The following is a 26,202-nucleotide window of genomic DNA, read 5'->3' as shown; positions in this document are numbered from 1 at the left end:
TTTCATGGTTCTCATCATTATGATCATGATTTTACTGTGACATAACCTGGGAGAATGACACTCAAGTCTTTCCTCACATGCTACCTGACGGGATTTGCCTTATTGCTAGGTCTGTGGGTTGCATCATGTTAGAACATGTTTGGAATTGGGGTCGGGGCTGAGGAAGCATCTGGGAAATGAACAGAAGAGGGAGGCCCCTCACTCTCCTACTGTAAAATGGTAATAATTATTATTTTGATGAGTTCTACATGCATTATAGAGTTTGGGCAATATAAATACATTGATCAATCAATCAGTCCTGGTGGGACAGAAAGGATAAGAAGATGAACTCTCAATAGACTTCAAGGCAGTTGAGCCAAAGAATTCCAGCTGTTCTAAATCTGGAGAGACGGGGGACCAGGTGTGGTGAAGGCCAAGCAGCACATGACTTAGACTGAAAATGAACCACTGTGGGTAAGTCTCAGGGCCTTGAGCTATTCCCCACTTTTGCCTTAAAATAACTGTTTATGCATCTCTCTCACTCATGTTTGTCTCTGACAGGCTCTGTCATGCCCAGCTTTGCCCACGCCTCTAAGAATCATCTGCATGTTCCCCAAATCCATGAGCTGCCTCTATAACAATAATTCATTCACAACAATTTCCAGTGTACCCCACTGAATAGGGACCAGAATTCATCGAGTCTCATTATGAATTTAACAAGGGTGGGGTTTATAAAGTTGGCTAAGATGAGATGCTTGTGTTTAAGAATCTCACAGGTAGGGACTTCCCTGGTGGTCCAGTGGCTAAGGTTCCGGGCTCCCAAGGAAGAGGGCTGGGGTTCCATCCCTGGTCAGGGAGCTGGATCTCACATGCCGCAACTAAGAGTCCACACGCGACACCAAAGATCCTGCATGCCACAACTAAGACCCGGTGCGGCCAAATAAATAAATATTAAAAAAAAATAAAAAAGACTCTCAGGTAAATTAACTGCCTTTTTCTATCAGTTTAGTTACCAAGCCAGGTGGTTTTCTCTCTCAAAACATTCGAGACTCAGCACCTCCACAGCCCCTCTTGTGCTTCTGAAACTGCTATGGGGAGACGAATCATCTAGGGATTTGGTCCAGTGCAGGTTCCGACTCTGGGGGTCTGCGGCGGGCTTCCAGATTCTGCATTTTTAACAGGCTCCCTGGTGATGCTGATGCTGCGGGTCCACGACCCACACTTTGAATAAGAATGCTCAGACTGAGCCTTCCATGTCATCAAATCTTCTCCCATTCCAAATATGACACCGTTCACAGTACTTGGGAACTTCTCTTCTCTCTTTGATCACAAGCTTCTTGAGGACAAGGCCTGTCTCCTCCTCCTTTTCAAATTCTGCACAGCAGGTGCTCTGTAAATATAGTTGACTGGCAGGCCGTTCCTACCCGCACGAAAGCCCCTTCTGCCCGCTGCCAAGAAATCAAGAACCGTCCCCTGGCACTCCGAGGGCAGCTTTTTTCGTCTGCCTTCCCCATAGGGAATACTATGTCTCCCATTCGTGACCCTCCTGCTGGCTGACCGCTCCCAGGCACTCACCCAACCCCATCATTTAGATTTCTTCTTATTGTCAGCACACCTTGCATTTGGGGAGAGCAATTAAGACTAGAGTTTTTGGCCCTCAAAACACCACTTGCCTTTCTAAGCATTCTCCTTTTTCAAAATCTGGGCTTCATGTCTTAGCAAAAACCCTCAGCCAACCATGCCAACTCCACTGTTAACTAGTTTCGCCATGTTGTAAGTGTCAAAAAGCACAAGGCCTTGGGAAGCTCTCTAAAGCTTCAGATTCTGAGCTAACAGGTATCTCTTGAGGTGCAGTCCTGCTATACTCCTGCTTATTCAAAAACCAAAGGGCTGGGCTGCCCTGGTGGCGCAGTGGTTGAGAGTCCACCTGCCGATGCAGGGGACACGGGTTCGTGCCCCGGTCCGGGAAGATCCCACATGCCGCGGAGCGGCTAGGTCCGTGATCCATGGCCGCTGAGCCTGTGCGTCCAGAGCCTGTGCTCAGCAACGGGAGAGGCCACAGCAGTGAGAGGCCCGCGTACCGCAAAAAAAAAAAAAACCCAAAAAACAAAGGGCAAATTCCATGGGACTTTTCTGCCAGGTGAATAAAGTCAGCTTCTTGTCCCCCTCATCCGCCCTCACCCATTGTCACTGTTGGAAAACAAACAGGATGGACTCAAGAAGCAGGGTTATATAAGTTATTGTTTTTAAACTTTTTATGGATGATAATAATAAAAAAAAGAAACCAGGATACTTTGAAAAATTAAGCCCAAGGAAATATTTTCATGGACAACATAAAAATTAACCAGAGTCTTAATCAGCAACTAAAGCTAACTCCTTCCTACTTCAGCAAGGGCGGCTGTGCTTTGATCCTTTCTAATTCGCAGATATAGACTTTCTTTCCCTCTGCGATGCTGACATGCTTTCAAAGGGCTTGATCTATTTATGGTGGATTTTTCCTATGACCACCTACTGTAAAAAGCACAGGTATGCCACCAATGGCAGGCCTGCACAGTGAGTGCCAGGGCATTCTAACTGACGGGCACTGGTGGCCGCTATTAAATAGACAGCCCATAAGTGGACTTCGTGCTTTGCTGAAAGACCAGGAACCCGGTCACTCCATAAATGGTTGGCTCCCTCCAATGCAGTCCACTTCTATTTTCCATAATCAAGTGTTCCATGATCAGTAAATTAAAGGGGAAAATTTTAATTTTTTAATTTTATTGTTTTTTATAATTAACAATTTTTTTAATTAATTAATTAATTTTTGGCTGCATTGGGTCTTCGTTGCTGCATGCGGGCTTTCTCTAGTTGCAGCGAGTGGGAGCTACTCTTCCCTGCAGTGCGCGGGCTTCTCATTGTGGTGGCTTCTCTTGTTGTGGGCTCTAGGTGCGCGGGCTTCAATAGTTGTGGCACGTGGGCTCAGTAGTTGTGGCTCACGGGCTCTAGAGCACAGGCTCAGTAGTTGTGGCGCACGGGCTTAGATGCTCCGCGGCATGTGGGATCTTCCTGGACCAGGGCTGGAAGCTGTGTTCCCTGCATTGGCAGGTGGATTCTTAACCACTGCACCACCAGGGAAGTCCCAAAGGGAAAAAAAATTTTAATTTTAGGAGGCATTAACCTGCCTCTCCCTCTGTGTCTGTACACTGAAATGATATGATTAACCCAGTTCTCTCCTTCCCATGGGCTCACTTGCTCAAATAATACGTTGTTTGATTTAAAATTATTTTATGGGCCCTCATGTGCAATTCAGTTTAGCCATTAAATAGCATGGAGAGCATAATTACATCATATGAATATGTTATATAGGCACAGAAAAGATAAGAACATAATAACAGTTGTTATTATTGAGTGGTAGGATTATGCGTCTTTGTGTATATGTGTGTGTGTGGCTTCCTTTTTGTCACTTTTTTTGGGATAAAACAAATACTATAACTATCCTTTGGTAATCTGGGATACAGGAGAAAATTATATGTTATTACTAATTATTATTTCTTATTCTCAAGTTCTTGGTTTGAAATAAAACATGTGAACGCTTTATGTATTGTGAAATCATGGTGAATAAGGTTTTACCTGGCCAACGCTTGTTTTGTTACTTTTGGTAATATAGCAAGTTATTTTCCCTTTTAGATTAAATATGCAGTAAACACTGTCGGGTGTATCCCCTGTTGATAGTGAGGTCTGGCACTGTGTACATGTCACAGCCTATCTCTCATATGCCTAGATAACAGCACAATGGAAACTGCTTTAATGTAAAATATTGTCTGCACGGGGACATTCATCACATTTACAGAAGTTTTGATTATATGAATCATAAGTTTCACCAAAAAAATTAGCAAACACAAATGGCAGCATATTTATACTGGCCATATTGTTTATGCATCAGAGGTAAAGATTTTTGGACATAAATTAATGTGTCATTTAATGTTTTCACAGTTATATCCTTATTTTGTTCTATTCATTACAGCCTACAGGTCTGGAGGACAGTTTACACCTTGGGATTTAAGGGGGAATTATACACAGAGATTCTCAAAGTATGGTCTGGGATCCCCAAAAACCCCTGAGGCCCTTTTGAGGAGTCCATGAGGTCAAAACTATTTTCATAATAATGCTAAGACATTATATGCCTTTTTCACTCACATTCTCTCACAAACAGGCCATGGAGTTTTCCAGAGGATATATCATGTGTGATGACACCAACACTCTGACAGCGAATAGAACATGTGTTTTGTACTCTTAAGTTTTAAAAGTTTATCAATTTTAATTTCAAATGCAGTAAATATTGAAGGATAGAATGCACAGAAACGAATGTTTTTTAGTTTCCTCAGTAATTACTGAATGCCAATGGATCTGAGACCAAAAATTTGAGAATCATTGAGAATTTATGGTACATCTTCTTAAAAAATTATTTTGTGTGTGCACACTTAAAAAAAAAAACAACTCATGTCATATGCGTCATTTAGGAAAAATCTGTAGCCTTGCTTAATAAAATGAACGAAGCAATCAAAATAAAAGTCATAAACTGATTTGGAGGGCAGTAACTTATTTTCCGATGTGCATAATAATAGGAACAAAAGGGTAATATTGTCTAGTACCACGTCCCCTATTTAGAATTCAGCTATCTAGCAACCTCATTTATCCACATAACAGCTGCTGACCAGCAAATTACAAGGGCTTCTGAAGAGCAAAAAGAGTTGTCTCAAGCTCCTCCTACTTGGTACACTAAGAGCTCACATGCTTTACTCCCAAGAGAAGACCCTCCCCCCCAACCCCAGGTCCCCAGCCCCATAACTGGAACTATGGTGAGGTGAGCCAGGTGCCCAGGGAGCAACACTTAAGGAGGCACTGACACTCAGGTGCGGACCTTGCATTTGCACGATGCTGAGAATTAGTGTCTCCTTAAATACAGTACTCTGTAGGGCAGCCCTACTCAGCCAGATTATTGACCTGGCTGGGATCCAAAGCAAACAACAGAGGGAAGAGAAGGGGGAAGCTTCACATATGACTGGTAAGAGTAATTAAAGAAGACAGCAGCCTCCTGGCAAGGGATGAAACAGGAAAGCTGTCAAAAGTTGGACACAAATTCAAAATACAAATCACTGTGTGCCCATTAACAAAAAGGCAGATAATCTGAGCTCTCGGGATATCATGTGGTAAGATAACAGATATCTATAATTGATGACAAAGTTAAATTATATCCACTGTACTGTTTTTCAAAATAAGAAGTAATATATTACATTTTAGGCATGTTGATAACCAAATTGGTTGAAATAATAAGGTTCAAGAACAAAATGAACTATTAGCTATCCGTCGAATCCAGCTATTCAGAATTTGATTCAATCAATTTAATCCGTATTTATTTACCGTGCCCAAATATCACCAAAGATTATATTCTAAGGTTCTGAATAAGTGGAGTCTGATTGTGCATCAAGTATGTAAAGTTTCAGTGACTCATTATTTAGCTTGATGGAAATTCCCTGAATCCACAGGGTTTTTTCCCTTCCCTAGTCAATTTGTTCTTCCATCGTTCTTTTTTTTTCTTTTTTTTTTGTGGTACGCGGGCCTCTCACTGTTGTGGCCTCTCCCCTTGCGGAGCACAGGCTCCGGACGCGCAGGCTCAGCGGCCATGGCTCATGGGCCCAGCCGCTCCGCGGCATGTGGGATCTTCCGGGACCGGGGCACGAACCCGTGTCCCCTGCATCGGCAGGCGGACTCTCAACCACCGCGCCACCAGGGAAGCCCCATCGTTCTAATTATACATGTTTTTAACTTAAGATGTCATTCCACACAGGAGGATTAAAATCTGGTTATTATTACACAGCAACAAATAGCTTCTCACTCTTAACATGGAGCTGGATGAAAATGAGATCTTTTGCTAAGGTCTGATGACTAGTCGGTTTATCATTATTCTTGCCATGTTTTAAAGTAAGAATCAAATGAGGGTTGCGAGTGACACAGATGTGAACAATAGTGTAGAAGCAGCTTTACTCAAATTGAAGCTTAAAAATTTAGCACAGGTCAAAAGGAAATTATTGCAAAAGGGATTCGAATCGTTAACGATTCCTCCCTTTAGTCCCTTTGTATGCCTTTCCTGGGGGTCTGCTCCTGAGTGGGCCATTCCTACAATCATACCACTCTTCTGCGGTTATAGGCTTATCAGAATAAATCCCTTACAAGCCTTGCCCCAAGCCATTGCTAGGCCTCACATTGGGTGACTTTTTAAAAATAGAGGAAGGACAGGCCTGATGCCAGGTGGGGTCATAAAAATAAAATTCCACAGCAGTAAATACAGCCACTCAATCAATCACCCACCGTATCCATATGTGGTCATGCAGAGTTCTTTATGTGGTTAACTCAGAAATGTTCAGGCCAGAGGAAGACCCCCACCTGCCAACAGCACCCCGGGTGGGAAGAAAAATCTTAATGTCCCCAACACCCAAGCCTTATAACCTTTGGTGGAGGATACAGTCACATGTTCAACCGTGCTGGGTGACTCCTTCATCTAAGTGGGAAAGGCCATGCTCCCACAACGGTTACCACCATCTGGCTAACAACTGGGGACCCCCATCTGGACATAACACATTTCAGTGGGAACACAACAGAGGCTCTGAAGTGTAGGCCTCTAATTTGATCTGAGCCTCCATGGGTGAAAGCGAAGATATTTCACCACAAGTTTAAAAAAAATGAAATACTCGTCATGGTGGCAATGATGGTTATGAGAATAACCACAGCTGTCTGGGACTGTATGATAAATATTAATAGCAGGTAAGGAGGTGAACAGTGGTTGCTACATACCTTACAGTGACTGATAAGAGGGTGGAAATGCCCTCAAACTTTATATTAAATGTGAGACATTTAACGCCTTATGCCCGACAAGATTTCTGAGTTTGCTGCATTAAAAGGAAAAGACTTGAGTTCTAATTACATGTTAGGATTTATTCTGAGCTTTTTACCAGATTTATCTCATTTAATTCTTATTAAAAAAAAGAGATAGGTACTATTACTATTCACATCTAACAGCTGAAGAATCTGAGGCATATGAAGTATAACTAACTCAATACATGTGCAGCTGGAATTTGAACAGTCTAGAACGTTCTGTGAATAGTATACTTTGTTTATATCACTATGTTTAATGATGACTATTACTCAATATACGTGAGGAAACCCCCAAAATACATACTCTATGCAGAACAAGTCTAAAGACATGTAACTAAAAAAAATGAGAAATTAAATTGTAGAATTGTGTAATTAGGTGATTCTTAGTTATAAGCAGAACACTCTGCTCCAAAACATAAAATTCTATAGAAGGAAGAAGGTATTACCTGCTACAAGCAAAGAATTCCTGAGGAACTTAGAAAGAGATTTGATGTAATTTAGAGGAAGAACTGGATGATTTTGGAGAAAAAGAAAAATTTGAGCCCTAAGTTCTTGTAACTGTCTAAAGTACAATTCAAAAAACGAAAACAAAATTATAAAATCTAACATCTGACATATTAATAAACATAATTTTAGGTATTGTACTGATGTGCCAAACTGGCCCATAAAAAGATTCCTAGGGAGCATAAAAAGGCAAAAGTCTTATCAAAGTGGATTTCAGACTTGAAAGTCATAATGAAAGTCAGATTATGGTTAACTTCTTGGGAACTCATTTTAGAGAGAAAAATAGGCATGGGATTAAATGATCCTTGTCTTTTTCTTTGCCAAATCAACCACTTCATGACCCGATCTGATGGAATCTAAAACTTTACTCTGGAAATGCATGTAAAAGTGTAAAAATAATCTGCCCCTTGCATGGGAACATCCTGAAACTTGGCTTGCTGTCTATCTGTGTGGCTGTCCAAAACAAATATACTCTTTGTTAATTATAACTGGGCCTATCCATGAAGAAGAGATCTGGGTGCAACAGTATCATCACTTTGATGTTTGGGGGCTGTTTTTGTAAAAAGCTGTGGGGACAGATGCCCTGTTCTCTCCCGTAACAAGACAATTTGCATGCATGTAGGAAATTAAGTGATAAAGCCTTTTCTTCTTTTTCACGGTTTCATTTTCCTTAATCACTAGGCTTTCAAATTTTAGAAAACTGCTCTTGAATAAGCAATAGCTACTTCATGATTAACCTAACTCAAAACACTGTATTTCAGTAACTACCTTTCTGTGTATTTATTGGGCTTCCCCAGGGTGCAATATTCCGAACAAACTAAGGACTCCAGAAAAGACATCTGTTCCCATCAAGAACTGAAATGGGAAAAAAAAAAAGAAAAAGGAAAGGAAAAGACATGGCCGTATCTATGCAGGTACACACATGAAATTAATAGTTTTCTGCTTATTTTTGATTGCTAGAGCTTTCATCCTGTTCTTTATTATCTAACACACACAAGTATGTCTAGAGATGAGGTCTAGAATTACCACAGTCATGGACTGCCAAGAGTATTTTGTGTCTCTTAATATAGGTTCATAAACTAATTAAGGAGGAGTGCAGATAAAAATAGTAATTATTAACAACAATAAAAATTCTTCTGTTTGACCATAAAGAGTTGAAAAATAAATTTTAAATCAAACAATCATAAGAAATGTAAGCAAAAACAACAAAACTGCTTTCTAGGGCTGTAAAAACAACAGCACTATTTCCTTTTGTGACAGCCTCTTCTCACAACTCTCTCTCTAAAAAAAAAAAGCATATACGGGTTTACAAAAAAGATTCAAAAACATTGTTTCGTATTCGCTCAAGCTTTTTAAAAGATGGTTTATTTATTTATTTTTGTGTCCAAGCACTTCTTTAAAGCAACTTCAGCTTGGGCAGTTTAACATTCATGTCAAATTAAGGGTTACTTTGAAATTGCTATAAATAAGGAAACTGAATTGTGTGTCTAGGAGGAACCTAAAATACAATGTTTCAAGGCCATATCTTGGGCCAAAATAAAGTGAGGCATTGAGAGAACAAAGGATCATACGTTTTTCTCTTTTTCCTTTCTCTTGGGTCTCTCAGACCAGCCAGAGAGCCTAACCTTGACCTTTGTTCATTTCAGGAACTCCCTTACCCCTGCTCTTTGCAAGGTCTGGGGGAGACTGCTTCAGACTTACTGGATAAGAAGCAAGGATACGACCTGTCTTTTCAAAGTTTTTTTTTAAGCGATATATTTAGGGCGCTTGAGAGGAAAGAATTGGCCAGTCCTTTATTTATCTTCCTAACAGGTGCAGCCGGACAGTCATAAAAGCAGGCTACTGAAAAAGAATGATTTTGCCAAGTAGTAAGCGCCTCTAGTGTGTTCCTCCTTACAGCAGATAGCTCAAACCTACACTGTGCCTTTCCAGTACAGCCTGGCAAAGATTTTTCAGGGGGAAAAACATTGGCATTCATTCGTGCAACTTCTTTATTCTTCATCCAAATCTTCAATGTGGCCTAAATGAACCATTTGAAGTTTGGAGGAAAATAGCTGCCCTCGATCAAATACCTCCTCCCTCTTCTCCCTTTCTTTTGCTTACTTCCAACAAATGTACTTTTCCCCAATTTGAGGGAAAGGTAATAGCCTATATGTAAGATGACTTCTCCAAAGACACATTTATTTTGGTGTTTGAAATAGATGCAGGTGGAAACTAAAGGTCAAGGAGTAAATATGAGAGGAAGGTTTCCCATCATCAGGCCTCCTTTTCTGATGATGACTAAGCCTTGAGTGATGCTGGGAAATAGGTAAGAGGTGATGAACGCTGCTCTGCATTCAGATAGGTTTGGGGCTTAGCAGGACATTAAACTGTAATGAAATCTCTAGGGACCAAGAGAAAGACATAGCAAAGGAAAAACTCCTGTGGACTGAGAACATTATCCTCCATGCCCATGTTCCCACCTAATCCTACTGAAATAGGCCAAGGTAGAATAGATAGCTAGATATTTCATGCTGATATAGCAAAAGAATCTGTAACAATGCCATACTTTGATTCCTGCAGTTATCAGAATGACCCTTTCAAATGACGTTCATCAATGGAGCTATGTCTTGCCATATGACTGAGTTTTCAAGAAGAAACCTTACATGGAAGATAGGAAAGTTACAGTGACTCTCCCAAGGTGTTTTGAATGACACACAAGCACCAAGGAGGAACTCTTGCCTTTTTCCTACAAGTTAAGTACATAAAATATAATAGGCCTGATATACCACATAACAAAAAGTAAAATTCATGTTAACGCCCGAACTTGGTGTTTTAGAAAAGAATTTTTCTAGGTTCTATAGAATCTGATAGTTAACAATTGTCTAAGTAGATTAAAGAACCAGGCTTTATGGTTTTAATCATCACATACTACAGAGATAAAATTCTGAAGAAATGATTTATAGGCAAAAATAACATTAATAGTATTTTTAAACTATTAGAGATTCAAACAAAGAAGAAAGGCTATTGCAAATTTCTAATTTCATAAAATTACTCGTCTAATTTCTAGTTTGATAAAATAACTCTTTGACAGGAAAAGAGAAAATTCTAGTGAAAGTTGATTCGTTTACTCAGTAGGACCCAGGTGCAATTAACTGTAAGGGTTTTTAGACATAGACCACGTTGTATACATCTCTGAAATCCCAGCGACTAGTTCATAGTAAATGCTCAATTAATAGATGGTATGTAAATGAGACATCCTGGAAGATTCCCACAAGTCTGAAACTTCCTACCACATCTTCTCTTGCTATTTGATTAGAACAATTTAATTTTACTGGGTCTCAGGTTCTGCATCAATCTAAAGTGTAAGACAGACCTTAACTTTGGAACTGACAGTACCAAGAGTATAGTTCTCCAGTGAACAGATGTACAAATGATAAAGGTGCAGAGGAGGACAATGGGAAGTGGTTACTCCTTAAAAATAGTGCTTTCTTTCTCAGAAAGGGCTTACAGAGCCATCCAGAATATTTTGAAGGGTCTAAGTAAGGACCGTTGACCAATTACTTCCATTAGAGTTCCTCCTTGAGATCTAAAGGTACACCTGTCCTTCCCTCTTCTCCTTAGAAGGACCAGCTCTCCCAGGACCCAACATGAATCTCCTAGAATTAGATCCCTGCAGGTTGGGAGGCAGTTGAGAGAGACATCTTTTGCACCTTCAGATGCTGAAAACTCAATCTCTTTTTAAGAGTTGTCAGGTGCTGCTGGATCCTAGGAGGCCCAAACCAGCTCATGTGTCTTATCAAGATTTATAGCAAGTGCTCAATCCCTTCCTGAGCATGGTTCTCCCAGCTAAGGAAGAGATGTAAGAAGACCCGTAGGGGCTGGAGAAACCTGGTTGGGAGAATGTTTCTGCAGATAGTTTGAAATGACTCTGAAGAATTGGTTTGGTGGCATGTTTTATTCTTGAGGCTGTCTTTCAGAGGGATGCTCATATGTAACAAAACCAACTCCAGTAAAAGTGAAATCAGTTAGGAGGAGGTACAAGGACCAGAATAGTTCCTGAACTGCCATACTCCTTACTCTTCTGATGTAAACAATAAAAATGCAGTGATTTCACTAAGAAAACTCTTCAAGGTGTAGATGTTTTAAAAATCAGTTCTGCCGGTAAGGAAACAAAAAAATCCCTGTACTTCCTCCAAGGATTTTAAATTTTTAAAAAAACCTCTTTTTTGTCCCCACTCCCCACCATCCAAATTTAAACTAACCAAAGAATCAGTATAAAATTACTGTGCTGGGTGAGGGGAAGTCCTACACAGAATATCAACAGTGCTTTTATAGCAAAAGATTATGGGCACTTTGGTAGGTATGTTGATCTATAACCAAAATATATACGTGGTTTTTCGGGGGGAGCTGAAGTTGAAGATGTATTTTCCTCTTTGTCACTCTAAAATCTCATTGTCTTTAAAAGTAGAATGGATCAGATTTTGTCAGACAAAAAGTAAAACTTTATCATATCTGCAATCCAAATAATTTAATTAGCTTTATAGGCTCTACAGCTTATCATCTTATTTATTAGTTTCTCAGTTTTTTTTATCACTTTCCAATGGGCTTTAAAATAACACATGCAAATCGATTTACTAAATGCAGGATAATTAAAACAATATTCTGTCCTCAGTCAGGAAACACAGAATGCATTTCACCCAAATAAGCCTTGAAGAGGCTAGTCAAGTGACAGATCAAATGAAAAGGACATTTAATACACATGTAAATCATTTACATGACACATAAGACACTTTAGCAGGAGTTGGACTCACTGCCTGAGAGTCAGGATTAAGTTCCCATATTAATGCATGCATTTGGTGTGGTTATTTTGGGTGGAAGACTTCATCCATCAATGCCCTCCGCCACAAAGTAAAGCCAACCTGTAAACTGATCACCACAGCCTGTCAACACTGGTTACTTAATTACATAAAGAAATATATTTCAAAGACTTTTGATAATTTGGTTAGTATTTCAACTTTGGATTCAAGTCTAGCATCCTTTTCAGGATTCTTTGAAGTAATGGTTAAAAGGAGTTTTTAGAATTAAAAAATGGAAAAAACTAAATACCATTTTTATGCTCCCTGGCTCCCTGCTAACGTTTGTTTGTTTGTTGCTTTTATTTACAGACGTGAAAAATAAAGATTTACTAAGCACTAATGAAGACTAATATGAATGAGAAAATATTTTTAAAAGATGTCTCCAAAAACTAAACTCAATATACTTGTGCTGTTAATTTGTGCTTTTCATTAGTTATTTTAGTAATTTCTAATTCCAGCTTATTTATGTAATTAATTAGTACTTTTTAGATATTGATTTTTTATGTATAGGAGAAACTTTATTGGAGGAAACATTTCTTCTAACGAAGACTATTTTCAGCTTAATTATTTTTAAAAGTCTACATATTGTGAAATTATCTTCAATAAAGGTCATAAAGAACACAGTCTATCAGTGATATTCAAAGATATCACTGGTGTTAGATTTTCTTTCCATGCAAGAACGTAAGAATGTCATAACTAATAAAGCTCCAAAATGATAAAAGCAAAAAATACATGCATCTGCATATTTTTAGTGTCTTTCCAGGAGAAAAATACAGCAAATCTGAAAATATTGTTACAAATTCTTTTTTGAAACCTTGATCAAATTTATTAACTATTTAAGAAAGCATTCCAAGCCCCTCCCGCCCCCCACAAACTGCAAATACATGGTGAAAAATTTGTGATTGAACCTAAGAAAATACACTTGAAAATGAAATCTGCTCATCATGACCAATTAACACCCTTACATTAAACTTTAAAGATTCTTTGAAAAATATGATAGAATTATAATTTGTCATTTTAGTTAATATTCTTCATAAACAATAATTATCAGATATTTTTCAATTGGTTATACTCTCCCTTTATTTTCCCTCTGGTCTGTTTACTCTAAAGGATCTTTTCCTTAAATCATAGTGATTCTATTATTTTACAGTCTATTTAAGAAATTGGATATTTGTTTGAAAATACCAAAAAGAAACATGCTTTCTTAAAAAGTACAAGAAAAAGATCTATGGTTGAATCTTACCCTCTTTCTTAGTGGGTTCCGGCATGGCCACAATAAAATGTTATTCTCCAATGAGTTTGCTCCCTTCCAGTACTAGCTGACAGAAACCCCACGAGCAGTAGAGAGATGGTACAGGTCAGTGTGACAAGCAGCTGGGTAGAAGTCTGGCCCTTTTATATTCCCTGTGAATATCAATCATGTTGGCACCGCCCCTTCTTCAGCACAAGGATGCTGGAACTTGACAGCTATGAGGACCTTTCTCACATCTGTTGTCTGTATTCTGCTCTCTCGCCTACTGGAAGGAATCTTCTGTCCATCTCATGTGGCTATGAGAACACCTCTAACTTTCTAAATTCAGCTGCAGCCTTGTGCTCCTTCTTGCTTTTCACTTTCTGTCTGACAGAGACATGTGCCAACTCAGAAATGCAAAAAGTTTGCCTGATAATAAAAAATTAAATCAAATTAAAAATCATAACATGCTAATTCAATATATACTTTAATTTTCACTAACATTATAGAGAAGAATCTCTATATTGATGATAATGTTATGCTCCCATTAGCTTTTTGTTTTTGTCTATTCTTAATTATTGGGTTTAAATTTTTTCTTCTTTTTATCAACATATTAACATTAATTTGTCATGCCAAATTTCTATGCTTAATATCTTGTCTCATTTTCTCCTCCAAGAATAGCAAGGTTTTCTATTAAGGAATGCTTAGCATTTACCTTTTTTTGGGGGGGGGGGCGGTACGCAGGCCTCTCCCTGCTGTGGCCTCTCCCGTTGCGGAGCACAGGCTCTGGACGCGCAGGCTCAGCGGCCATGGCTCACGGGCCCAGCCACTCCGCGGCATGTGGGATCTTCCCGGACTGGGGCACGAACCCGTGTCCCCTGCATTGGCAGGCGGACTCTCAACCACTGTGCCACCAGGGAAGCCCGTATTTACCTTTTTTTCAAAAAACATCCTTTAAAAAAATTACAGTGTATATAAAAGAATGAAGTAATGATACATGCTACAACACGCATGAAGCTTGAGAACATTATAAGTGAAAGATGTCAGACACAAAAGACCATATATTGTATGATTCCATTTATATGAAATATCCAGGATAGGCAAATCCATTGTATCAGAAACTCAATTAGTGGTTGCCAGGGGTTGAGGGGAGGTGGGACTGGGAGTGACTGCTAGTGGACATGAAGTTCCTTTAGGAAATGATGCAAATGCTCTGGAATTAGGTAGTGATGATGGATGTACAACTTTGTGAATATATTAAAAAAAAAAACCCACTGAATTATACATTTAAAAATATACGGGGCATGGGCAAAGAAATTCAGATAGACCAGTAGCTACCGTTTTGCTTCAAGATGGCAAATATACACACAAATCTAACTTAAGGTATTGGTAGACTATCAGATTTGGCCACTTTCTCCCCAAACTCTCATGGAACTGATGGAGAAATTTGAGCTACCAAGTGGTCAACCTAAAAAAGACATTTTCCTTTCTTTGTCCACATGCATGGCACCTTAGAGACCAGGACTAAAATTAGTTTATACGAAAAGACAACTACTTGTGTGCTTTTATTGCTATGTGTTTTCAAGACCATTTTCAAGAGACTTTGACTGATCTGTGCTGAACCAGCCACACTGTCTCATTTAATTTCCCTTGTGGCTGAGAGCACAGCTGGTCAGACTTAGCTCTACCAAACTCTTAACTTTTCATATAAGGATGGAAACTCAACTTAGAACTCAAAGCATCATTCTTTAGCTACTTGTGGGGGCGGCGGGGGGGGGGGGGAGGAAAGCCAGTCAAGAAGCTCGATGAACATCTTCTACAAAGAAAAGCCTTTTCTCAACCACATAGTGCTACGGAGCACATTGCTTTGCTTTTTAAAATTTTCCTTTATCTTAGATGCCAAACAGCTAAATGTCAGCCAGAATACAGCATATTCTGTAATACAAAGTCAGATATATTGAAAGAAAAAAACAGTAACTTTTTTTTTACCGAGTCTATCATAAGAGTATCAATTAATAGAGGAAACAAATTAAAGACCTAGAATTTGAAGTCAGACTCTTGGTTTCTATTTCTGGACCTGCCATTAACCAGCAGAGTTTAAGAAAGTCAAGTGGCCTTTCTGGGCCTCAGTTTCCTTTTGTGTAAGATGAGGGGTTTGAAAAAATGACCTCTGAAGCCTCTTCTAGGTTTAACATTGTGATTCTATATCCTAAAAAAAAAAAAAAAATCATTTTTTTCAGCATTCCCAGCACACTGAATACCACATACGAAATGGACATAAGGGCAAAGTGTCATGTTGCAAAGAATGTTTATAGAGATAGGCAGATTTCACACATGCCACAAAAGAGGTGCCCTGCCATCTTTGGCTTCTGCAGACACTGCATTGGGTTTTTAACACACTGATCATTTTACTGAAGTGAACATGTGCCAGGAAATGTTGCAACCCATGGAGAAAATATTTTATGACCCAGGGAACTTTTTGGTAATTAAGGACTTGATTATAAAAAAGATAAAACATTATTGGAGGAATTGGAAGTATGGACAAATTTCAAGATAAATAGTTGTAGAGTGTATTAGATGGTTAAAGCAAGATTTCAAGTTAGAATAGTAAGTAGACATGTGTAATTTTCCTAGGACTGTATCGTTTTAAGAACACATGACCTCTATTTCAGATGTCATACGTTCATCTAGAAGGTTGCAGACTCCTTATCTTCAACCTCACTCTCAGGAAGGGGGAAAATGGTCAATAGGGCTCTTTTTTTTTTTTTTTTCTTTTACTAAATCCTTTACTGGGGTTTTCCTTTTGTGTTATTTAGGATGAGATTAGGCTAAATATAACACAGAATCACAAAATAATGACAGTTAAACCAAGATAGTAGTATTTCTCATTCACATAAAGCAAGTTCAAAAGTAATTAGTTTAGAGTCATTGTAGTGACTCCACACTGTCATCAGGAATCTAGACTCCTTCATCCTGCTCTATCATCCAAGGTAACTTTATGGTCTAAAATGGCTGCTAGGGCTCTAGCCATTACATCCACATTCCAGGCAGCAGAAAAAAAGGACTCACGTTCTTAATATCTTTGGGACTTCTTTGAAGTCTCACATAAAACATCTGATACCTCCCATGGGCCATACCTTGATTACATGGTCATATCTGGCTACAAAAGAAGCTGGGAAATATAGTCTTTCATTGTCAGTGGCAATGGGCTTCTTTTACTAAAGAGAATGAGAATGAATGTTAAATAGGTAAATATCAATCTCTGCCACATCTTTCAAAATAAAAGCAGTAATGTTCCGTGCAGCAACCAAAGAGGGCAGAGAAGTATAAACAAGTTACAAGGGTATACTGTACAGCAGAGGAAATATAGCCAATATTTTATAACAGCTATCAATGGAGTATAACCTTTAAAAATTGTGAATCACTCTTTTTTCTTTTTTACACCTGGAACTTATATCATATTGTATATCAACTATACCTTAATTAAAAAATAATTGTTTTTAATCCTATACCATTCATGTTAAATTTGTGCCTAGACATTTCATAGTTTTGTTACTATTTCAAATGGAATCTCGGTTTTCCATTTCCATTTGTAACTGGTTACTGAGAGTATAAAGAAAAGCTATGAAGTTATTTGTATAATTATTTTGTATCCAGACACCTAATCAAATAATTTTTTAGTTCAAATAGGATTTTTAGGAAAGTCACTTGGATTTATTTACTATAATTTATGATAGTAATATAATATGTACAAATAATAATTTTGTTTTTTTAATTTTCAATTTTATTTATTTTATTTTCTTATTACATTAGTTAGAAGCCCAAATATGTTATAATAGTGCAGAGGGTGGGTCTTCCTCTCTTGTTCTTGATTTTAATAGAAATGGATCTAGTATTTAAACTTTAATATGATATTTGCTATTTGTAGTAAATAGTCTATCATTTTTAGGTAGTTTCCTTTTTTTCCTACTTAACTATTAGTAACAACTACTGAATTTTATCAAATGTATTTTTGTATACATCATTGTAATCACGTTTTTCTTCTTTAATTTGTTTACATAATGAGTTACATATTTTGAAAACTTGACAAGTGTTGGACAATCCTTGCCTTCCTGGTAAAAATCCTATTTCATTACGGTATGTTATTCTATTAATACAATTCTGCATTCCTTTGCTAAACAGAATCAGCAAAAAGGAGGCCATGAGCTGGTTCCAGCAGAAGTATGATGGGATCATCCTTCCTGGAATATATAATCCCGTTTCTATCCAAAAGGCCAACAAGAGGTTTTCCGTGAAATGTAAAAAAAAGAAAGAAAGAAGGAACCAGTTTATGATTTTATTATCTTTTCTTCTCCTAACTTCTTTTGGTCAAGTTTGTTGTTGTTGTTTTCTATGTTAAGAATTTAATTTAGACTTTATTTACAGCCTAAGTCTTTAGTTGTATCACATACATTTTGATTTAGAGTTCTTACTTTTTCATTAATTTATGAATAATCTTAGATTTAGGTTTTTATTTTCTCATTGATCCAGGAGTTATTTAAAAGGGCATTTCTTTCTTTTTTAAATTTATTTATTTTATTTTTGGCTGCATTGGGTCTTCGTTGCTGCATGTGGCCTTTCTCTAGTTGCGATGAGTGGGGGCTATTCTTCATTGCAGTGCACAGGCTTCTCATTGCAATGGCTTCTCTTGTTGTGGAGCACGGGCTCTAGGCACGCAGGCTTCAGTAGTTGTGGCACTCGGGCTCAGTAGTTGTGGCTCGCGGGCTCTACAGCACAGGCTCAGTAGTTGTGGTGCACAGGCTTAGTTGCTCCATGGCATGTGGGATCTTCCCAGATCAGGGCTCAAACCCGTGTCTCCTGCACTGGCAGGCAGATTTTTTTTTTTTTTTTTTTGCGGTAGGCGGGCCTCTCACTGTTGTGGCCTCTCCCGTTGCGGAGCACAGGCTCCGGACGCGCAGGCTCAGCGGCCATAGCTCACGGGCCCAGCCGCTCTGCGGCATGTGGGATCTTCCCGGACCAGGGCACAAACCTCTGTCCCCTGCATAGGCAGTCAGACTCTCAGCCACTGCGCCACCAGGTAAGTCCTGGCAGGCAGATTCTTAACCACTGTGCCACCAGGGAAGCCCCTAAAAGGGCTTAATTTCTAAGGAATTAAGTTTTTTTGGTTTTTTTTTAAACTAATTGTTTTAGTGAGGTGAAATTCACATCACATAAATTAACCATTTACTGTAAAGTGAACAATTCAGTTGCATTTAGCACATTCAGAATGTTGTGTAACTACCACCTCTATCTAGTTCCAAAACATATTCACCATCCTAAAAGGAAACCTGTTACCCATTAAGCAGTTACTTCCCATCCACCTCTTTGCTTATTCTCTGGCAACCAATGATATGTTTTCTGTCTCTATGGATTTATTTATTCTAGATACTTTATATAAATGGAATCATACAATATATGACCTTTTGGGTCTGGCTTTTTTCACATAACGTAATGTTTTTAAGGTTCATTCACATTGTGGTATGTAAAAAGGAGTACTTCACTCCTTTTATGGCTGAATAATATACTATCATATAGATATACCACAATTTACTTATCCATTCATCTTTAATGGATATTTAGGTTATTTCCACCTTTTGTGAATAATGCTGCTATGAACATGTGTGTACATGTACTTCTTTGAATACTTAATTTCAATTCTTCTGGATATATACTTAGGATTAATTGTTGGATCATGTGGTGATTCCGTATTTAACTTTTTGAGGAACCACCAAACTGTTTTCCTTAGTAGCTGCACTACGTACGTTCCCACTGGCAATGTGTGAAGGTCACAATTTCTCCATATCCTTGTTAACGCTTATTATTTTCCTTTTTAAAAATTATAGCTGTCCTGGAAGGTGTGGAGTTATATCTCACTGTTGTTTTGATTTGCATTTCTCTGATGACCAATGGTGTCCAGCATTTTTTTACGTGCTTGTTGGCTATTTGTATATTTTCTCTGGAGGAATGTCTATTCAAGTCCTTTGCCCGTTTTTTAATTGGGCTTTTTGTTGTTGAGTAGTAAGAGTCCTATGCATTTTGAATACTGAACAATAATCAAATAGTTGATTTGCAAATATTTTCTCCTATTCTGTAGGATGTGCTTTCACTTTCTTTATTATGTCCTTTCCTTTGATGCACAGAAGTTTTTAATTTTGATGAAGTCTGATTTTTCTTTTGATGCTTATGCTGTTGGTGTCATATCTTAGAATCTATTGCTGACTCCAAGGTCATGAAGATTTCACACTATTTTCTTCTAAAAATTTTATGGCTTTAACTCTATATTTAGGTTGTTAATGCTTTTCTCCCTCCTTCCCTCCCTCCCTCCCTCCTTCCTTTCCTTCCTTTTTTTAATGTATTTTGAGTTAACTTTTTATAGGTGTGAGGTAGGGGTCTAAATTCATTCTTTTGCACGGGGATATCCTATCGTCCCAGCACCGTTTGTTGAACAGACTATTCTTTTCTCATTGAATGGAGGCACTCTAGTTGAAAATCATTTGGCCATAGATGTGAGGGTTTATTTCTAGGCTCTCAATTCTATTCTGTTGGTCTATATGTCTATCCTTATGCTAGTACCACCTTATTTTTATTACTATAGCTTTATAGTAAGTTTTGGAATTGGGAAGTGTTGGGTCCTCCAACTTTGTTCTTATCTTGCAGTATTGTTTTGGCTATTCAGGGTCCCTTGAAATTTCATTTAAGAATCAGCTTTTCAGGACCTAATCAAGCTTACAAGCTTTTGCACAGCAAAGGAAACTACAGCAAAGACAACCTATGGACTGGGAGAAAATATTTGCAAACGATGCGACTGACAAGTACTTAATTTCCAAAATATACAAACAGCTTATACAACTCAGCAACAAAAAACCAAACAACTCAATCGAAAAATGGGCAGAAGACCTAAATAGACATTTCTCCAAAGAAGACATACAGATGGCCAAGAGGTGCATGAAAAGAAAACATCGCTAATTATTAGAGAAATGCAAATCAAAATTACAATAAGGTACTACCTTATACCAGTCCTAATGGCCATCATTTAAAATTCTACAAATAACAAATGCTGGAGAAGGTATGGAGAAAAGGGAATCCTCTTACACTGTTGGTGGGAATGTAAGTTGGTGCAGCCACTATGGAAAATGGTATGGAGTTTCCTCAAAAAATTAAAAATAGAATTACCATATGATCCAGCAATCCCACTCCTGGGCATATATCCAGACAAAACTGTAATTAGAAAAGATACCTGCACCCCTATGTTCATAGCAGCACTATTCACAATAGCCAAGACATGGAAACAACTTAAATGTCCATCAACAGATAAATGGATAAAGAAGATGTGGTACATATATGCAATGGAATACTACTCAGCCATAAAAAAAGAATGAAATAATGCCATTTGCAGCAACATGGATAAAACTAGAGTTTATCATACTAAGTGAAGTAAGTCAGACAAAGACAAATACCATATGATATCATTTATATGTGGAATCTAAAATATGACACAAATGAACCTATCTTTGAAACAGAAACAGACTCACAGACATAGAGAACAGATTTGTGGTTGCCAAGGTGGAGGGTGTTGGGGGATGGATGGAGTGGGAGTTTGGGTTTAGCAGATGCAAACTATTATATATAGAATGGATAAACAACAAGGTCCTGCTGTATAGCACAAGGAACTATATTCAATATCCTGTGATAAACCATAATGGAAAAGAATATAAAAGGGAATTCCTCAGCAGTCCAGTGGTTAGGACTCAGCGCTTTCACTGCTGAGGGCCAGGGTTCAATCCCTGGTCAGGGAACTAAGATCCCACAAGCTGCACAGCACAGCCAACAAAAGAAAAAAATTAGAGATTAAAAAAAAATATATATATATATATATAGAAAAGAATGTATAAAAAGAAGAATGTAAAAAATTAGAGGTTTAAAAAATATAGAAAAGAATGTGTATATATATGTATAACTGAGTCACTTTGCTGTACAGCAGAAATTAACACAATGTTGTAAATCAACTATACGTCAATTAAAAAGTAAATAATTTTTAAAAAGAATCAGCTTTTCCATTTCTTCAGAAGGGTCATTGGAATTTTGATAAGGATTGCATTGAAATTATAGAAGGCTTTGGGTAATATTGCCATCGTAACAATATTAAGTCTTACAATTCATGAACATGAGATGTCTTTCCATTTATCTAGGTCTTCATTAATTTCTTTCAACAATGTTTTATAGTGTCAGTGTCCAAGTCTTTCATCTCCTTGGTTAAATACATTCCTAGGTATTTTATTTTTTTGGATGCTACTGTAAGTAGAATTGTTTTCTTAATTTCCTTTTTGATTTGCTCCTTGCTAGTATATAGAATTGCAACTGATTTTTGTGTGTTAATCTTGTACCCCACTACTTGTCTGGATTCATTTATTAGCTATAGTGTGTGTGTGTGTGTGTTTTCTTTGGAATTTTCTATATACATGATTATGTCATCTGCAAAGAGAGATGGATTTTTGTTTTTAAATTAATTAATTTATTGATTGACTTTTTGCTGTGTTGGGTCTTCGTTGCTGCACGTGGGCTTTCTCTAGTTGCAGTGAGCAGGGGTTACTCTTCGTTGTGGTGCATGGACTTCCCATTGCGGTGGCTTCTCTTGCTGTAGAGCACAGGCTCTAGGCCCACGGGCTTCAGTAAATATGGCTTGCGGGCTCTAGAGAGCAGGCTCAGTAGTTGTGGCACACGGGCTTATGTGCTCTGCGGCAGGTGGGATCTTCCCGGACCAGGGCTTGAACCCATGTCCCCTGTGTTGGCAGGCGGACTCCCAACCACTGCGCCACAAGGAAAGCCTCATTTTGGGGGTTTCTTTTGTTTTGTTTTGCCACACTGCTTGTGGGATCTTAGTTCCCTGACCAGGGGTCGAATCCAGGCCCTCAGCAGTGAAAGCACAGAGTCTTAACCACTGGACTGACAGGGAATTCCCAAGAGATGTTTTTACTTCCTACTTTCCAACTTGGATGCCTTTTATTAGCTTTTCTTGCCTAATTGCTCTGGCTAGAACTCACAGTATAATGTTGAATAGCAGTACTGAGTGGGTATTCTTGTCTTATTCCTGATTTTAAGGGAAAAGCTTTTCCACTGAGTATGATGTCGCTGTGGGTTTTTCATGAATGCCCTTTATCATGCTGAGGAAGTTCCCTTCTATTCTTAGTTTTCTGAGAGTTTTTATCATGAAAGGGTGTTGGATTTTGCCAAATGCATTATCTACATCAATTAAGATGATCTTGTGAATTTTTTCCCTTCATTCTATTAATGTGGTATAACATTGATTAATTTTCTTATGTTGAGCCACCCTTGCATTGCTGGGACAAATCCCACTTGGTCATGGTGTACAGTCCTTTTAATATGCTGTTGGATTCAGTTTGCAACTATTCTGTGGGGATTTTGCACCTATATTCATGAGGGATATTGTTATGTAGTTTTCTTGTGGTATCTTTGGCTTTGGTTTCAGGATAATACTGGCCTCAAAAAACTAGTTAAGAAGTGTTTCCTCTTCTATTTTTTGGAAGAGTTTGAGAAGGATTAGTGTTCATTTTTCATTGGATGTTTTGTAGAATTTACCAGAGAAGCCATCAGGTTCTGGTTCTAGGCTTTTCTTTGTTGAGAAGTTTTTATTATTTGTTTGTTTGTTTGTTTTTGCGGTACGTGGGCCTCTCACTGTTGTGGCCTCTCCTGTTGCGGAGCACAGGCTCCGGACGCGCAGGCTCAGCGGCCATGGCTCACGGGCCCAGCCGCTCCGCGGCATGTGGGATCCTCCCGGACCGGGGCATGAACCGGTGTCCCCTGCATCGGCAGGCGGACTCTCAACCACTGCGCCACCAGGGAAGCCCCTATGATCTAAATTTTAAAAAAATTATTGAGACTTATTTTCTGACCTAACGTTTGGTGTACCCTGGAGAGTGCTCCATGTATACTTAAAAAGAACGTGGGGCTTCCCTGGTGGCGCAGTGGTTGAGAGTCCGCCTGCCGATGCAGGGGACACCGGTTCATGCCCCGGTCCGGGAGGATCCCACATGCCGCGGAGCGGCTGGGCCCGTGAGCCATGGCCGCTGAGCCTGCGCGTCCGGAGCCTGTGCTCCGCAACGAAATAGAAAAAGAACGTGCATTCTGCTATTGTTTAGTGGAGTGTTCTATAGATGTTTATTAGGTCTCGTTGGTTTATAGTGTTGTTAAAGTTCTCTATTTCTTTACTGATCATCTGTCCAGATGTTCTATCCATTATTAAAAATGAGATATTGAAGTCCCCAACTATTGTTGTAGAACTGTCTATTTCTCCCTTCAATCTGTCAATGTTTGCTTCAGATGTTTTGGGCCTCTGTTGTTTGGTGTGCGTATGTTTATACTTGTTGTCTCTTCTTAATGAATTGACCCTTTTATCAATATATAATGGACTTTGTCTTTTGTGACAATTTTTGAATTAAAATCTATTCTGTCTGATATAATCTTATTTATATGTCTTTAATGTATTATGGTGGGTACCCTATTACTATGACATTTTTATTCTATGGGAGATATTTAAAATAATGAGGTTACAGTTTTATTTATTTATTTATTTTCAGTTTTATTTTTAATGTCATCTTTTACAGAAGGCTGGAAATTACATTCTTTGAAATGATTTAAACTTATGATAGAAAATTTAAAATTTCAAGTTGAAAATGTGTAAAGATTATTCAAAAAATTTTTTTGAAGGTGCATTAGTCAGCTCAGCCTGCCGTAACAAAATGCCATAGACTGGGTGTCTTAACAGTAATTTATTTCTCACAGTTCTGAGGCTGGAAGTCTCAGATCAAAGTGCCAGCATGGTCAGGTTCTAGTGAGAGCTCCTTTCCTGGTTTGTAGATGGCTGCTTTCTCATTATGTCCTCACATGACAGAGAGAGACAGAGAGAAAACTCTCTGGTGACTCTTATAAGGGCACCAATCTCATTGTGAGCTTCCCACCCTCATGACCTCATCAAACCTAATTACATCCAAAAGGCCTCATCTCCAAATACTATCACATTGTGGGGTAGGGCTCAACACATGTATTGGGGGGAAGGGGTCACAATTCAGTCCATAGCAAAAGATATGTGAATAGCTAACGGGCTCTGTTTAGATGACCAATAAGTGATCAGAGGAAGGGGCTTACGGATCTAAATGGCAGTAGATAGACCCTGCCTCTTCCCCTGCTTTCCCTGTTTTCCTTTGCCTGGGCCCTTGGCCAGAGGTGGAGGTGGGGGAACTTTGCCCAAGATTCTGCTCCTGGACCTCTCCCTCTCTGTGTACATTCTCTCCCTGGGTGAGCTAGTCTCCTCTCACACCCTCAGCTATTACTGTGTGAACAGCTTTCAGAATCCACCTCTGACCTTGATCCTGAGCTCTACTTCTGAACCTACAATGTATAGTAAATATTAAAAATTTAAACAGTTAGAGATAAAAAATTGTTAAAATTGTAGTACTCTCTCCCAGTTTTTTCCTATGCATATTTTGTGAAGATTTCTGAGCTTAAACTAAGTCGTGAAGAGCAGAAGTCCAGGATCCACAATGAAATTAGTCAAAATACAAAAGGAAGCAGGTTACCAAGTGATTTAAAATTTGAAGCCTGATCCCACAGAATTGTTACCGACATTCTTAGGTCTACCAGTTCTCCCTGCCATAAACTGCCTCATTATATGTGAAACAAGAAGGAACAAGTGGTGAGGGTGGTGCAGGTTTTGTGAATTTGTAAAATTTTAGCAGAGCTTTACTAAGTGATTGCTAAGTAAATTCCCTCTCCCTCTCTCTTTCTCTCTCATTTCTCTATCTCTGCCTCTATCTCTGTGTGTGTCTCAATTTATTCTATGTGCACTTGCAGCTACCAGGACAGTGACGTTTCTACTCACAACATTATAAATTGATATCATGAATAACTGACATTTAAATTTAGCACTTCAGTGAATGGGTGGTGATAAAATTGAAGCTGTTCTCCCAAATACTTATGGAAATCCATTCCATTTTTAAAAACTTTCTTGCACAAAATGTTCCTGGACTCACCATTCTTAAAATGAAAAAGAAAGAAACCCGCCTTCTTGACATTCCTTAGTGTGACTTTGAATTTTATCTCACACCAAGTACAAGTTCATACTGGAAGCTTTGCAGGCTATCAATAGAACTCTGCTCACCCGCCTTATTTTAAAGCTGAAGCATGTTAAGCCCTTTAAGCCTCTCCTCATAAGACATACCCTTCATCTCCCGAATTAGTCCTGGTGCCTTTGCTGGATCCTCTCCAAGATTCGGATATTCTTTTAAGCTTCATGTCCCTGTCATACACCATGCAGTAGTTTACAATCACTGAGAGTTCCATTGCCTTAAAATTTCATTTAATTTATGGACCCTAACAATTTTCAGCCTCCATGTCTTCTCCATGCTTACAGTGTTTATAGGAAAAACACATTTTCCTAATTCTGATGACTATAGGTTACATGTGCAATAAAGTTATTTTTCGTAAGAAACGAAAAAACCAAAATGAAACAAATTAAAAAAACCAAAGTACAGTGGAACTCAGAGGTCCCCGACCCTGACCTATGATTTCCCATCTGCAGGTGTTGGCTCCTACTATCTCCTGCAGCTGAAACAGCATTCCTTCCCACCATAGTGGTTCCAAAGCTGATGCATTTTGGAAGGATAAACTCTAAGGTGACTT

The 26,202-nt window shown here is 38.6% G+C and overlaps 1 protein-coding gene across 1 annotated transcript in view; it reads right to left on the bottom strand.

The window, feature by feature from the left end:
- The window catches only part of MYBPC1 (myosin binding protein C1), a 95,842-nt gene extending 82,251 nt beyond the window's left edge, over positions 1-13,591 (bottom strand). Inside the window, exon 1 of the mRNA XM_060025468.1 lies at positions 13,480-13,591. Within this exon, the coding sequence (XP_059881451.1) occupies positions 13,480-13,504 (25 nt within the window). The 5' untranslated portion in view covers positions 13,505-13,591. The remainder of the gene's footprint in view (positions 1-13,479) is intronic.
- Between the last annotated feature and the right edge of the window lie 12,611 nt (positions 13,592-26,202).

The sequence above is a fragment of the Delphinus delphis genome, chromosome 11, assembly GCF_949987515.2.
Source record: "Delphinus delphis chromosome 11, mDelDel1.2, whole genome shotgun sequence".
Classification (NCBI taxonomy): domain Eukaryota; kingdom Metazoa; phylum Chordata; class Mammalia; order Artiodactyla; family Delphinidae; genus Delphinus; species Delphinus delphis.
The sequence above is the reverse complement of the archived record's forward strand: the minus strand, read 5'-3'. Positions and strand labels throughout refer to the sequence as shown.